Consider the following 13,678-nt stretch of genomic DNA (forward strand, 5'->3'; position numbering starts at 1 on the left):
CCAACACCTACCTGTGTGGGAAAATCTACCTTTAAGATCTTTGTAGCAGAGGCTGCATGGGCTCCACTTTGTCACTATCTAGAGGCAATTCACCATGTGACAGATAATTGAACGAAGTGCTTGCTATGGAGGAGCACTTGAAGAGAACATAAACCTCATGACTGAGCTCATTAAATTCAGCTGGGTTTTACTGCTCCAGCAACATGAACCTGCATAATGCAATACAGATGGATAATAGAATAAGATATTAATGACTTGCTCAAAAACTTCCAACTTAACAGTGTGGAAAACCATGTCTGACTTTAATAGCTGCCATAAATTTGCCCCATCCTACCTTTAATTGTTAGGAAAATTAATGCTACAGCAGGACTCCTTATATATATGATCCAACATAAAACGATTTGTTTATACAATAAACTGAAGGAATCAAAGAAATAAAATTCTTCAGGTTTGATTATGTAAGATAACTTAATGGCTAAAAAGATTAAATGGTCCTTTGAAAAAGAAATTTAATTGAATTTTGCAGTTCAGTCAGTTCATTTGTGGCTACTCACTGTCAGTGAAGCATTATCCCAGTATCCCATCACTGAATAATAAAGTCTCAGCTCTCTGGTTTATTAATATGGGAGAAGAGACTCTTTTTATATATTCACAAATTAAGGGTTTGGTTGCCAAAAAATGTGTCCACTGTGAGAGAGAGAAGATACTGGAAGCAGACACTGGGAGAGAAGAGTCTAAAAATTTAAAAACATGGTTCATTTAGACCTTTAAAGGGGACACATCGTGCATATTTCCAGGTTTATATTTTTATTCTGGGGCTCTACTGGAATATCTTTGCATGACTTACACTTAAACAAGACAAGGTCAAAACCAGGTATATGGCTGGACCATGTATGAAATGCTAGAGGGCTTTTAATTTGAAACAAGGGATAGAGGAAGTGGCGACACGTGGCGACCGAGCCTCCAGGAAGTGCACCAGTTCAAAGTAGGTCTATCTGCAGACTCGCAGTATCTATGTGACACACCTACTTGGTTCAGTTTAGGCAGGAGCAGTGAGGGGTCGGGGGGGGTGTCATGTAGCATGCCATTACCATGACAACATCAGGGGGGCGGTGCAGTGCAGTACAGCAGGTGTGTCGTGTAGGTGTGCAAGACTGCAGATCGACCTTTTTACAGCTAGAGGTCACAGTAAATTATGTCATGAGTCTGTAATAATAATCCAAACAGTTGTGTAGCTTAATAAAGTACAATTAAATGTAATATAGACTGATCTGTTCATTTTAATACATATATATTTATGTAAATGTGGTTGATATGTCCACATATAGAGCCCCATGGCTGAACATGAAGCTTCACTTTACATTCAGATAAACTAATGTGGCAGCTACAACTGTTAGATTTCATCTGTGAGACCAACATTTATCTTCCAAAAGGAATTATATCATATATTAAAATGCTGCAGAGACATTAGAGCCAGCGGTAAATCACCAAAGAGCTGCATAGATCATGTTTTCCCCACCAGGATGACGACATGTTGACCGGCCGATCATCTCAGGAGTCGAGCTGCTGGCGGCTCAGACGACGCAGGTTTCAACCGTCCAGCAGCTCCTCACATCTCTGAAAAAGTCGGAGCAAATTTGTTTTATTGTTTTACAAATACTTATAATTTTTGCCATAAAACACTTTATAATGCATTATAATTCTTCTTCTTCTTCTTCTTCTTCTTCTTTTTCTTCTTCTTCTTCTTCTTCTACTAATTGTCCTTTTGGTCAAAAATCAGCCCAAAAAATATGATTCAATACTTTTTCTGATATTAAAATTCATCAATACACTCATGTCATACACCAGTTTCATGCTACTGTAGCTACACTTTGAATTTACTTCATGAAATACTGTATTTGTCACTGGCTTTAAGGATTATTGGGGCACATTTGACTGTAAAAAAAAGCAACAAAATCTTTGGATTCTTGTCGAGGATAAACTGTTTATTCAAGCTGCAGTTTTGGGAGCCATGAAACTCAAACTCTGAAGGGAACACACATAATTTCATTGTTTAATATTCATGATTATGATAATACAGAGGAAACTTCAGAGACCTCTGATTCTACTCTCGGTTAACAGGCTACATGGTCAGCAAACAAACTCATAATAACTGCGGTGCGGAGAAGCTGCCCGCCTCACCTTCAGTAGACAGAAGCCCATTATTCATCCAAGGCTCTGTGCTATCTGAGAGATAACAGCTGCACATCCAAAGCTGCAGCTCTGAGTGGAAGTTACTATCTAAAGGAATTCAAGGCCCATAGAATTACACTGCTGGTGAAACAAACACATTGTAATTAAAGGCAAATTATGGTCAAAGCATTTCGGTCTTTGTGTTTACACCACATAGTGAAAGTTTTTTTTTTTAACCCACATGAAGGTATAAACAGGGAAAAAGCACACAGAACTGAATATAGCTGGTCTGCTTTCATCTTTAAAATCACGTCTCAAAACTTAAAAAAAGCCTTTATTTAATTTATACCATACTATTTTATTGTCTTATCTGTTTTCTTACTACTTTTTTAAAAGAAAAATCTTATTCTAAGGTTTGTTTTTTGCTCCATTTTATTTTAATTGTCTGATTTTACTGCCGACTTGTAATACTCATGTGTTTTAACCATGTAAAGCACTTTGTAGCTTTATTTTGAAAATGATTATTATTTGGGATACATTCATATATTGAAACAAAATGAAGAGGGATTTGATTTGTGCAGATTTAGATTTTAAAGAAAAATATTTTTAAGCATTTCAATCCACTGATACTGTGTTTTTATTCTCCACTATGAGCCTGTGTAACCATCTCCATGTACGGGAGGGAAAGTTGTCTTTCTAACAATTATATGTTGTTTTTTTCTCTCATAATTCTCACTTTTAGTTCATACAGTAAACCACCTGCCCAGAACTGAAAGAGGTATATTAACATATTAAATATCCCCACCAGACATTTATTAAGACATAAAAATACTCTGCTTGGAACTCGTCTTAAAATTACATCCACTCCTTCTCCCTCAGAATCTATGAATATGCAAATATATCTCATTAACTGCTGGACACAGGATGTCTCCTTTCACTTTAAAGTCCATTTTCAGTCTATGTGAAGCTTTAAGCTTCCACATCACACTTGTATAAGTTGAATATTGGACCAAGATCAGCTTTCAAACTAGTTGTGATGTCACAGATCCTGCTCGCTTAAAATCAGTTTGTCAATGGACACAGAGAAACTTTCCACTTCCAATAGATGAATGTGAAAACGGTCTTCTAGTGTCAAACTTTGCACATACATCATTCTGCACAGTAAAGTTCAAACATTCAACTGTAGGAACAAAAAGAAAAACTGACTTTTGAGTGGAGGGGGACTTTAACAGGAGCCCTGGAGAGTCATACAGCACACATAGCCAGAGGTCACAGAAATACACATTTTGTCCCTGCCAGCCACTCAACCTGGCTACCGCTCAAACACATTTTTCTGCTGCCTCGCCTCACATTAAACCAGGTAAAAGGAATGAATAGCTGCAGGGGTGGATGGTGAATGAAGCGGGAAACACCCATCAGTCCTCTGCAAGTCTCAACTGAGAGGGAAGCAAAGTAGCAGCGTTAAGCTGGATGGTGACAGACACAGAGAGACAGGAAGAAGGGCTATTCTGCCTTCAAATTAAGAGAAATCTGTCATGTACACATGTACACTGAATGTACACTCAGCAAGCACTTTATTAGGAACACCTGAGCAATCTAATGCAATACAAAACAATAACTCTACAATGAATCCTACTTTTATGAAGCTTATTTTAAATTTTAGTTGAATATTAGTTCCTAATATTTGTCATCTGAACAAATTTGGTCTTTTTTAAATTATTGTATGTAATATTTTATAGCAGTTGGTTGATCTTATATTGAAGAAGACACTTGAAATGCTAAATTTAAAAATCTCCCAGCAAATAAAGGGCAGTGATACACACTTTCTACAAAGAAATAAAAAACAGATTAATTTAAAGTTCTGTTTACAGTCCAACACCACTAACAGATACACCAAGAAGTTATAAAACTTTCCAGGTATGTGTCTTGGTGTCCTTTTGTTTACCAAATGAATCCAAAATGGTTAAAATGCACTTTACAGTTTTGTGGAAGTGGAGGATAAATTGCTATAATAAACCAAAACATATCAAAACATTTCACAACCAGTTACACCATTTGCCTGAGTTCAGGTGCATTGGGCTCAGGTGTTAACCATCTCCTGGTTTACAGCAATCTGTGACTGTGAAATAATGATGTGCTGCTCTACAAATAACAACAAAAACAATGAAAAGCTGCTGTTCATCCTCTATGATACCACAATAGACAAAAATAATCTTTATGTTTGTCTCTCAAGCGTCTCTGCTTATTAGTACTGATTCAATACAATCTATATTATCTATACTACAGTATAAGTAAAACTGGTGACCATAGATTAAACCTAAAGGACTGTTACATTGTCCGGGAGAGTCCTGTGTTTGTGTGTTAAGTGACATTGAAGATATAATTTAAAGAAAAAAAAATAAAATAAAAATAAAACAGGAATACAGAATAGGGGAAAATACTAAAACCAAGCAAGTCTCCCACTTCACACCTCTAATATCTAAAGGTGAGATTTATGTTTTATAGGAAGTGTTTTCAAACAGGAAATTTCAGACTTACAAAAGAAAAGACTTCAAGGATGAGGACTAACCTGTAGTTGAGTTAAACTGTAGCAGGTTGGGCTAAAAACAGTCAATTTGGAACACTGATAAAACTCAAAACAAAAAAATATTGTATAAAAATTATAAACAATATCAAAAACAATAATAAACAGCATGGCTTTTTTCTCTTAACCTTGAATTTTTCTTTTTAACCTTGTTTTAGGCTAATGTCTGAAGGTCAGTTAGCTTTAATGTAGCTCCTACATAGCTAACTTTGGCTAACGTAAAGGGTAACATTTATTTACGCTAGCAGAACATTAACTAACATTAAGCTAGGCTATCTTAACTCTGACATGTTAGCGAATATTTTCTCAATCAAGAAAACAAATGTTTGACTTATTGAACTCTTTGAGAAGTTGCTGAATGTCAGAAGTTCATGGACATTAACATATTACAGAAATGGTGCTGGTAGTGTGAAGTGCATAATGTTAGGTGACATTTATTGGGAACCTCCAGCCTCGGTAAAAATGCCGTTTTTAGAGTTTCAGCATTCTTCACAGATGGTTTTAATATTGATATATTAACTAATAGCTGATTTCTGTACACATTTTACAAAGACTGTTATGGGGAAGCGGGCTGGATAAAGGAAGAGCATCACATTGGGTAGAAATGGTTCGGATAAGAACAGGAATAGCAAATATTTCATTTAAAAAATGAAGATGATTTGATGATTCATCCACTACAATGTGGCAGTCAGTAGGGACTTTATTGTGAAGCGTGTGACCGGTAGTCTCATGCTGTGTAACGTGTGTCGAGGTCGACAGATTGAGCGGGGAGTTGGTGAACAGAGTGGATCAGAGTCGCTTTGGGGACTAGTGAGCTGCTCCTACAGCTGGCCGGAGGAGAGCTGCGGAGCCTGGAAACATATGATCTGAGAAGGTACGACTGCTCTATATTCACACACTGCACACATCTCCAAAAAAAACAAACAAACAAACAGCATTTAAAGATCCGCGGATCCTTTTATCCGCACCTCACCTCACCTCGCTCTGCGCACAGTTTTGCTGATTATTGCGCAACGTGCAGATCTCACCTGTGCTTATTTCAATTAACGAAAAACTTCCGCTGCTTTTATTTACTCTAAACAGAAAGTGGTTTGTTGATGTAATATATCATTTTTCTCCATGCAACATTGGGTGGCTGTGCGTTCTTTTAGTGCGCAACTATGCTTATTACTGTATGTACAGTTCCTCATGGGGAGTTTGATTGATCAGGTAGATGCAAAGACATAATCCCTAAAGCGATCTTTAGTGATGCCACGAAGCAAGTTAGAAGCGTGCAATAGTGTCACAACAAGGCTTTAAACTATTTAGAGGCTGATACTCTATAAATTCAATTTGAATTGGACATAAATTTGATGTTTTAATGTCTCCCTAAACTCAATACAGTGAGCCACAGTCATGCTGTAAGTCCCTGAGGGAACATTTCATGGATATTGAAGTGATTTTTCTTAAGGTACACTGAGGCAGGGCTGCTGTCAACATACCTATAATCCTAAATCTGCTTTTATTATCACAAGCACACCCTGTCTAAATACCAGCATGGTGAAAATACCACGTAGTAGGTGTCAGTCATATCAATACATTATTAAAAAACGCCTGAAGCTGAAAGTTTGCTGCAGCACTAAAAGAAGGTGGTACAATTCTAAATCTTTACAGCTGCAGAGTCTTGACTGAGACACGAAAGGTCCATGTGTGCCACTGATCAAAAACAGTCCTCCGGTTAAAAAAAAACACCTCTTTATGCATCTCTTTTATTAGTATTGTTTGTATTGTTTCTTGGACAAGTTTAAGTGAAAACAGTTGCAGTTACAGGTGACAGCTGTGTTACCTGCCGCACCTTCATCCTTGTGCAGGGAGAAATGTGCTTTGATGCAGCGCTGATGGCTGGCATGCATACGTGACAGTGATTGTACTCTTTTTTTTTTTCTTTTTTTTTACTCACTTTCTTACAGTCAGTACTTTATACAGCATGCTTTATATAGCTTCATAGTGTCCAAATATGGCACAAAACTGTGTCATTATAACTTAATATTACATACAAAAAGGACTATTTGTAAAATTTGAAAGCTTATCTAAGGAGGGATCATATAAATCTGTAAATCTGGAAGACATTTGATGGGAGGAACAGTGGGTTGGGGTAGTTGAAAGTATGCGATGGTCTAATGGAAAGTGACATTGTCCGTAGGGGTGGCATTCCTACTAGAGATGAATTTTTATTCATATCTCCATTGACAAGTTTGAAGAAAAGAAATCAAATCTATTCCAGCACAGTTAATGAAATCACAGGTCTTTTTTGATAAATAGATATGTTCAACAATGAAATACAAGCTATTATTCTTAAAAAGTACTGTAAAATGTAATGTTTTAAACTGGCCAAAGATACTGTAGTCATATCACAATTAGATATATCAGAATTAGATGTGGATCATGATCCACAATCTTATCACATTTCTTTTTCATGTCGGTTTTTAAGACTATTTTGCAAGTTACTGAACAGTGCTCAAGATTCAAGATTCAAAAACTTTTACTGTCTATCACATAATGAAAGAAATGTCTTAGGTGAGGGGCTCACAAACAACATAAAAACATACACCCATGAAAGATTCACATAAAATTACATTAAAACACAAACAGTTCCTTAAATAAATAAGAGCAGGTGTGCAAAGCTGCATTAAAAAGTAGTGACAGTTTATTTGGCCTTTGTTAAAATGGATATTACAGGAGGAAACCAAACTAATTTCACAGCTAAAAACTTTAACATTGGTGTGTCGTTTTGGAGAACTACCAGGATGTGCACTGTTAAAAAAAAGGCACCAACACCTGAGTACACCTGAGCTGACGCTATCATGCTAGCTTGCAGCATGACAGAAGTTAGTGCTACCAGTTAGCAGGCGAGCTAACCGCTAAACGGTGGTGTTTACCTGCAGCCCAGCTGTCAGTTTAACGTGATGTGCAGCAGCTGAGCTTCCTAGCAGGACATTAAAACTGCTGCAGATTTCACAAACTACCAAGCATCAAATCTGTGAGCTGACTGGTGAGCTGGTGATGATACTGTTAAAAGCAAACAGTTTGAGCTCCTGATGTGAACCCTGCAGATAATTTGCTCTGCTGTGAGCTTGTTTTTACCCCAAATCCTTGTTGCTGGAGGTCATTTTGTAGATTGTAGATTGTAAAATGTGGTACAAGGCGATCACCACATTGGTGCTGTTACCCGTTAGCCTCCTGCTAGCAGACTGCAGGATTTTATTAATGGGTTACATTAAAAAACAAACAACAAAAAACCAAACTGGATACCATGTGCACTGTAGCACAATACTGACGATCTCTCTATAAAGGCAGATCGTTGAGACATTTGAATCGTTCACCATCTAATATCGTCATATCGTCACACCTCTATACTGTAGAGATTCAAATCTAACTGGCATTATTGTGACAGGTAGTCTTGTTTGTGGTTGCACAACAATGAAGGATAACATGATTGTTAAAACAGCACAGTTTAAATCCCTTGTCCTTTCTCCCTTTCTCCTACATCCTCCCTTTTCTTCACCCGCTCCTCCCTTCACCTCCCTCCTCACCTCCCCCCTTTGACTTCTCTGACTTTCCTTGTCTCATCTCCTCTTCCTCCTCCTGTTTTTTTTTCCTCACTCCCTCTTTTCCTCTTGTCTTTTCTACCTTTCTTCACACCTCCTGTCCTCCCTCTCCCTCTTATCATTCCTCACTCCTCTCTCCCTCTCAGGTGTGTCGTGTCCTCCTGTCCGCCGGTATCAGGATGCAGTTCTCAGTCAGACTGAGCCTCTGCCTGCTCGGCTTTGTTCTCGTTTCTCTGTTCCCTCAGCCAGCGCAGGGCCAAGGTAAGTACCTCCTACATCGTGCTTTCCACTCAAGGGCCAACAGGGTCAACATGGCCGACAGGAGGCTCAGCACACAGCCACACGGGGCCCAAATACGACCAGTAGTGCTAACCCTGGTGTTCCACAATGGACAAACCAGAACTTTCAACCCCAATGCGAAATTGTTAGGACTTCCCACTATGGCACCATATATAGTAGGTAGAAACTGGACTAGCTAATGCTGCCCTTAAATGAGAGATATGAGTGCTGCCAAGTGCCATGTGGGAATACTAGGACTTCCCACATTGCCAACAGCTTCCTCATTGAAGATTAAGTGATCATTTGATGATGATGAACGTTTTCTTCAGCACAGTTTGCTTTAAAAAAAAAAAAAAACAAACTGGAGCCAAACAAGGCTTTCTACAGAACAGAGCCAACAGGGCTTCTCAGAGCTTTCCAGGATCCAGTGAAGGAAAGTAAGTACATTTACTCAAATACTGTACTTAAGTACAAATTTGAGTTCCTTCTACTTTACTTGAGTATAAACTTTTTCTGCTGCTTTATACTTCTGCTCCACTACAATTCAGAGGAAAATATCATACTGTTTACTCTTTTTACTACATTTATTTGACATCTTTTGTTCCTTGTTTCTTTACAGACTAAGATTTTGCATAAAACAACATAAGCATGTTTTAATCGGATGGTTTCATTTAAATTATGTTTCACAAAAAGGCTTCACAAAAAAAGAGAGAAAAGTCAAATATAAGTATAACTATGTTTTCACCTCTTTCCCATCCTATTAATTATCTCCTCTTAGATTTATCTTTTCATCCTCTGCTGGGGGCCCAATCCAGAGGTTTGGGCACCACTGGACTAGACTATCTAACTGTATATAAGAAGTTAAAACTAGCTTCACCTTAAGCAGCTACAACTGTAAAACGCTGCTTGCACAGGAGTTTGATGCTTGATGCATCAGTATAAACAGTCCAGTAATGTCATATAAAAATAATATGTCAGTTATAAGTATTTTTACTTTTGATACTTTAAGTATATTTTACTGATAATACTTCTTTACTTTAATTTAAGTAGGATTTTGAAAGCAAGACTCATGATGGATTATTTTTAAATTGTTTTATTGGAACTGAGAGCTTCTTCCAGCACTGCCAGAACCGAACAAGTGCCACAGTCGTTCCCTCATTTGAAAAATTAACTGGTTGTTTCCATAATCTTTTTCCATAATAATAAATAAATAAACAGATTTCTGGCTAAGTGTGGCCCTTCAGTGGAAATGCAGTTATCATCATTTGCACCCGCTATGTTATTCATCAGGTTGAATTATGACTTTCATTGTGTGTATCAGTTTTGATGTGTTTCTTTTGTTTTGACTGGTTCTTTTAATGTGCAATCACCCACATGTGTCTCAAAGGGAAAAGTCTTGATACTGAATTCATAACAAGGAATCGTGTTTTACTGTCAGCTAGACAAACATGTACTGTGACTTAGGGCTGTGTGATATGACGATATATTTGCGTTGTGTCGCAAATCACACTCTTTACAGCAATATTTTTTGTCATTTGGAGGCTGTCCATCTTTTATGCTGATTACATGAATAAATTACTCTTCTTGAGTACTTCGCCTGGTTCACTGTTTCTCCTCTGCTCCGCTGTGTGTGCAGCACACACACAGAGGAGAGTAGGGCGGCCATAAATGACAGCAGAGACTAAGTTTATTTATGTCGTTTACCTAATTTATGTGCACTCGTTTCATTTCATCTCAGTGTGAGAGTCTCTACTGCATTCTTCTTTCATTTATGGTCGCGCTACTCTCCTCTGCTCTCTGTGTTTCACCGCGGGTGGGGCTGCACACAGCGCAGCAGAGGAGAGGCAGCGAACCAGGTCAAGTACTCGAGTTTACGACAACTACACTCGTTACATTACTTGTGCAATAAAAGCTTTGTGAGTAAAAAGCCAAGAAGAGTAATTTAATGCACGCAATAGAATTTACAGAAAATGTGCTATATCATGAGATATATCGTTATTGGGATATAAAATGACCTATATCGGGATATGAGATTTCGGTTGTATCACACGGCCCTACTGTGGCACGTTCTGTCACCTCTGTAATTAATCCACACGTGTCTAATGTGTTTATTTATTTGGGGGACTGTGTGAAGAGCTTTCTACTGACAGATTTTGTTGTAACCCAGGTTGAAGATGTGAGATCCTCTACAAGCCCCCAATCTTTTGATACTGATAAACATTGGGGCTAATCTTGTGTACTAACTTTGCGTGAAGCAGTTACATTCAACACATACAGTATGTTTATTTAACAGCATTGTTCTGTTTTACTACAGCGCCTCACTGTCTGTAAAACAAGAGCTCTTCATATAATTGTGTTTTCTCATTTTTTCCGATGTGCTGACATCATCTCTTACCCCATTAACTTACTCTGCAATTAACATATAACTTCATTTATTACTTCATTAACAGACAGATGAGTCTCCTCAACACCATTATCATCCATTAACAATCTTATGCACTCCCTTTTACCGAGGAGACCTTTCACTTCCTTAAAGGAGCATCTGACCATGAATGCAAATGATGGATTGATATTCATGGAGTGTCTCCAATTAACCGTCTTATTATACAGAAGACCTGACCATGGATTTAAGTTTAGGCTACGTGTTTGTATCTGTTTTTAATCTCGCAGGTTGGGTGTCTCATCCGGTATGTGAATGTCTAAAATAAGGACCACACTAAAAGATCAATGTTTTGTTTTGAGCACATTTAAGTACTTAATGCTGCACCCGAACAGATTTAGCATCCGCCAACTTTCAGAGTTTGTTGGCAGTGTTGAACCTAAAACAGGACGAAACCTGCTCAGCACTGTGGGGTAAAACTAAAGCCAGTTGACATGGTGCTGTAACCACAAAGTCTGTTTATAATCTGGATAACTCTACCTAAGGTGCTTGTCAGTGAGCGATTACCCCTGTGTCTGCTGCCCAGTGTTGATTGGTTGGCAGCAGATCACAACTCTGCTGCTGCTGTTACCTGTGCAGATCCAACCTTTACCATGAACGCTGTGTTTCTGCACAGGAGCCACTCATGAAAAACTGCTTTATAGCACTGCTGGGAGTCAGAAACTCCACAGGGTGCCATTAACAGAGCAATCTGTTACAAAAATTACATTGTGTTGGCAAACGCAATTGCTGCCAAGATGTTCATAGGCTACATTTTGTCTATCGAATTAAGTGTTATATGTCTTGCAGAATGCTATTTGTTAAGGACACCCAACACACATCAGGATCAGTTTAGGGTTCAGTATCTTGCCCTTCAACAAATACTTTAGCCATCAAATTGTCCTTGTTGTCCCTGATATGGGAGTTATTACTTTTTATTTAAATTATAGTGATATAGTTTTGAATTTCAGGCGTTTATTGTTAGCTTTATGCTAAATGTCTTATGCTTCTTTATGTTAATTTGTCTTTTAACATGTTGGGACCATGTTGGAAAGTGTTTTCACTAAACATTTTATCCCTTAGATTCTGTTTTTGTGTCTGTAATCCATAAATAAATCATTATGTTTCTGCACAGGAGGCACGTTCCTCCTCGTGCACATCCATGAGACACACAAAATGGGGACCCACTCATAAAAAACTGCTTCATAGCACCACTGGAAGTCAGAAACTCCGCAGGGTGCCTTTAACAGAGCAATCTGTTAAAAAAACGAAATTGTTTTCCCAATTATATTGTGTTGGCAAACGCAATTGCTGCCAAGATGTCCATAGACTACATTTTTTCTATCGAATTAAGCGTTACATTTACAGATCGCATGAATGCTGAGGTTGGAGGTCGGGATGGATGGCGGGCGCACAAGATGCAGGACTCTTTGGTTAAGGTTGGTGACAGATCAGTTGGTGAAAGATTCAAGTCATTGCAGATTTGTTTTCTGCATTAAACCAAGACCAAGATCTTTCTCTAACCTTAACCAAGTGCTGCCAGAGTCTAGACATAACCATAAAAAGATTAATATTGCTGTACTTTCTACTGGCGGATATTATGCTGCAAGATGAGATATTGTGGCAGGAAAAAAAAAAAAGAAATTGTTACTTGACATTTCACTTAGCTTAACAATTTCTCGTATTTTTTTCCCAACATGAATGAGAAAATGTAATTTCGCCAGCATTACGATTCTAGCAAAACATATTTGCTGTTTATGCCACGGTTGAGCAGACTGTCAAAATAACATAATTAATCTATCAAATGTTATTATTTCAGTGTTCTCTGGCCCATACTAGATAATTCAAATTCAAAGCAGATGTTGTACCAAGCCCTATTTTTTAAAATCAACATCTTTTCTACACTGGTGTGATATAGCTGAGTCAGAGTACTAATCATTAAAATCAGGTCATGTACTGTTTTCCTCAGGCAAAAGTCCAAATAGCGGTTCGAGTAGACAAATGTTGCGGTCGCCACCTATCGATGTTTCCACTAGGTGTCTGAAAGCAGCTTTAATGAGGCTTGTCTGAACTTGGAAAAAACAGTTTGGCTAACCAAGAGAATGGCTCTGTCACAATAAGAGCACTTGCTTGACCAGACTGTGTGTAAGGAGGAAAGCAACCACAGCATTCCTCAGCGAAGAGGACATAGTGAACTAGCCTTGACTACAGCAGTGACCCAGGAAGAACTGAGGGAGTTATGGACAGCTTGGAGAGCTTCCATCGGGCTTCAGCACCGCGGCGTGTTGTTAGTTACAGAGGAGTCAGATAAAGACAGGGACATAAAATAATAGCTAAACTTTCTTTTTCCATTTTTGGGTTTCTGTTTGCTACGTTTCCTTGTGCCAAAGAGAAAAGTGAGTGAGGGCTGGTATTTAGTAATTACTTAGTCAAGTTTCTAAATAACCCTCAAACCAACACCTGTCACAAAATCCCCCTATTTAAAAGGTGAAAGGTCAAAGAATGACTTCCAGGCTAAGCTCAACCTTTTGTGAAGGCTGCTCATGTTTTCCTTGCCTGCAGAGATAATGGAAGAAGTGTCTGCAGGTTTTTGTGCCTCGGAGGGGGAAACAGAAGAGGGGAATGTGGTCAGATGTC

The 13,678-nt window shown here is 38.3% G+C and overlaps 1 protein-coding gene across 6 annotated transcripts in view; it reads left to right on the forward strand.

Moving 5' to 3' along the window:
- Positions 1-5,502: 5,502 nt before the first annotated feature.
- LOC137198211 (collagen alpha-1(XIV) chain-like) overlaps positions 5,503-13,678 on the forward strand; it is a 222,721-nt gene continuing 214,545 nt past the window's right edge. For all 6 annotated transcript variants that reach the window (XM_067611887.1, XM_067611892.1, XM_067611891.1 and 3 more), the window contains exons 1-2: positions 5,503-5,630; positions 8,490-8,604. In XM_067611887.1, the coding sequence (XP_067467988.1) occupies positions 8,523-8,604 (82 nt within the window). In that variant the 5' untranslated portion in view covers positions 5,503-5,630; positions 8,490-8,522. The remainder of the gene's footprint in view (positions 5,631-8,489; positions 8,605-13,678) is intronic.

The sequence above is a fragment of the Thunnus thynnus genome, chromosome 15, assembly GCF_963924715.1.
Source record: "Thunnus thynnus chromosome 15, fThuThy2.1, whole genome shotgun sequence".
NCBI classification, from domain to species: Eukaryota; Metazoa; Chordata; class Actinopteri; order Scombriformes; family Scombridae; genus Thunnus; species Thunnus thynnus.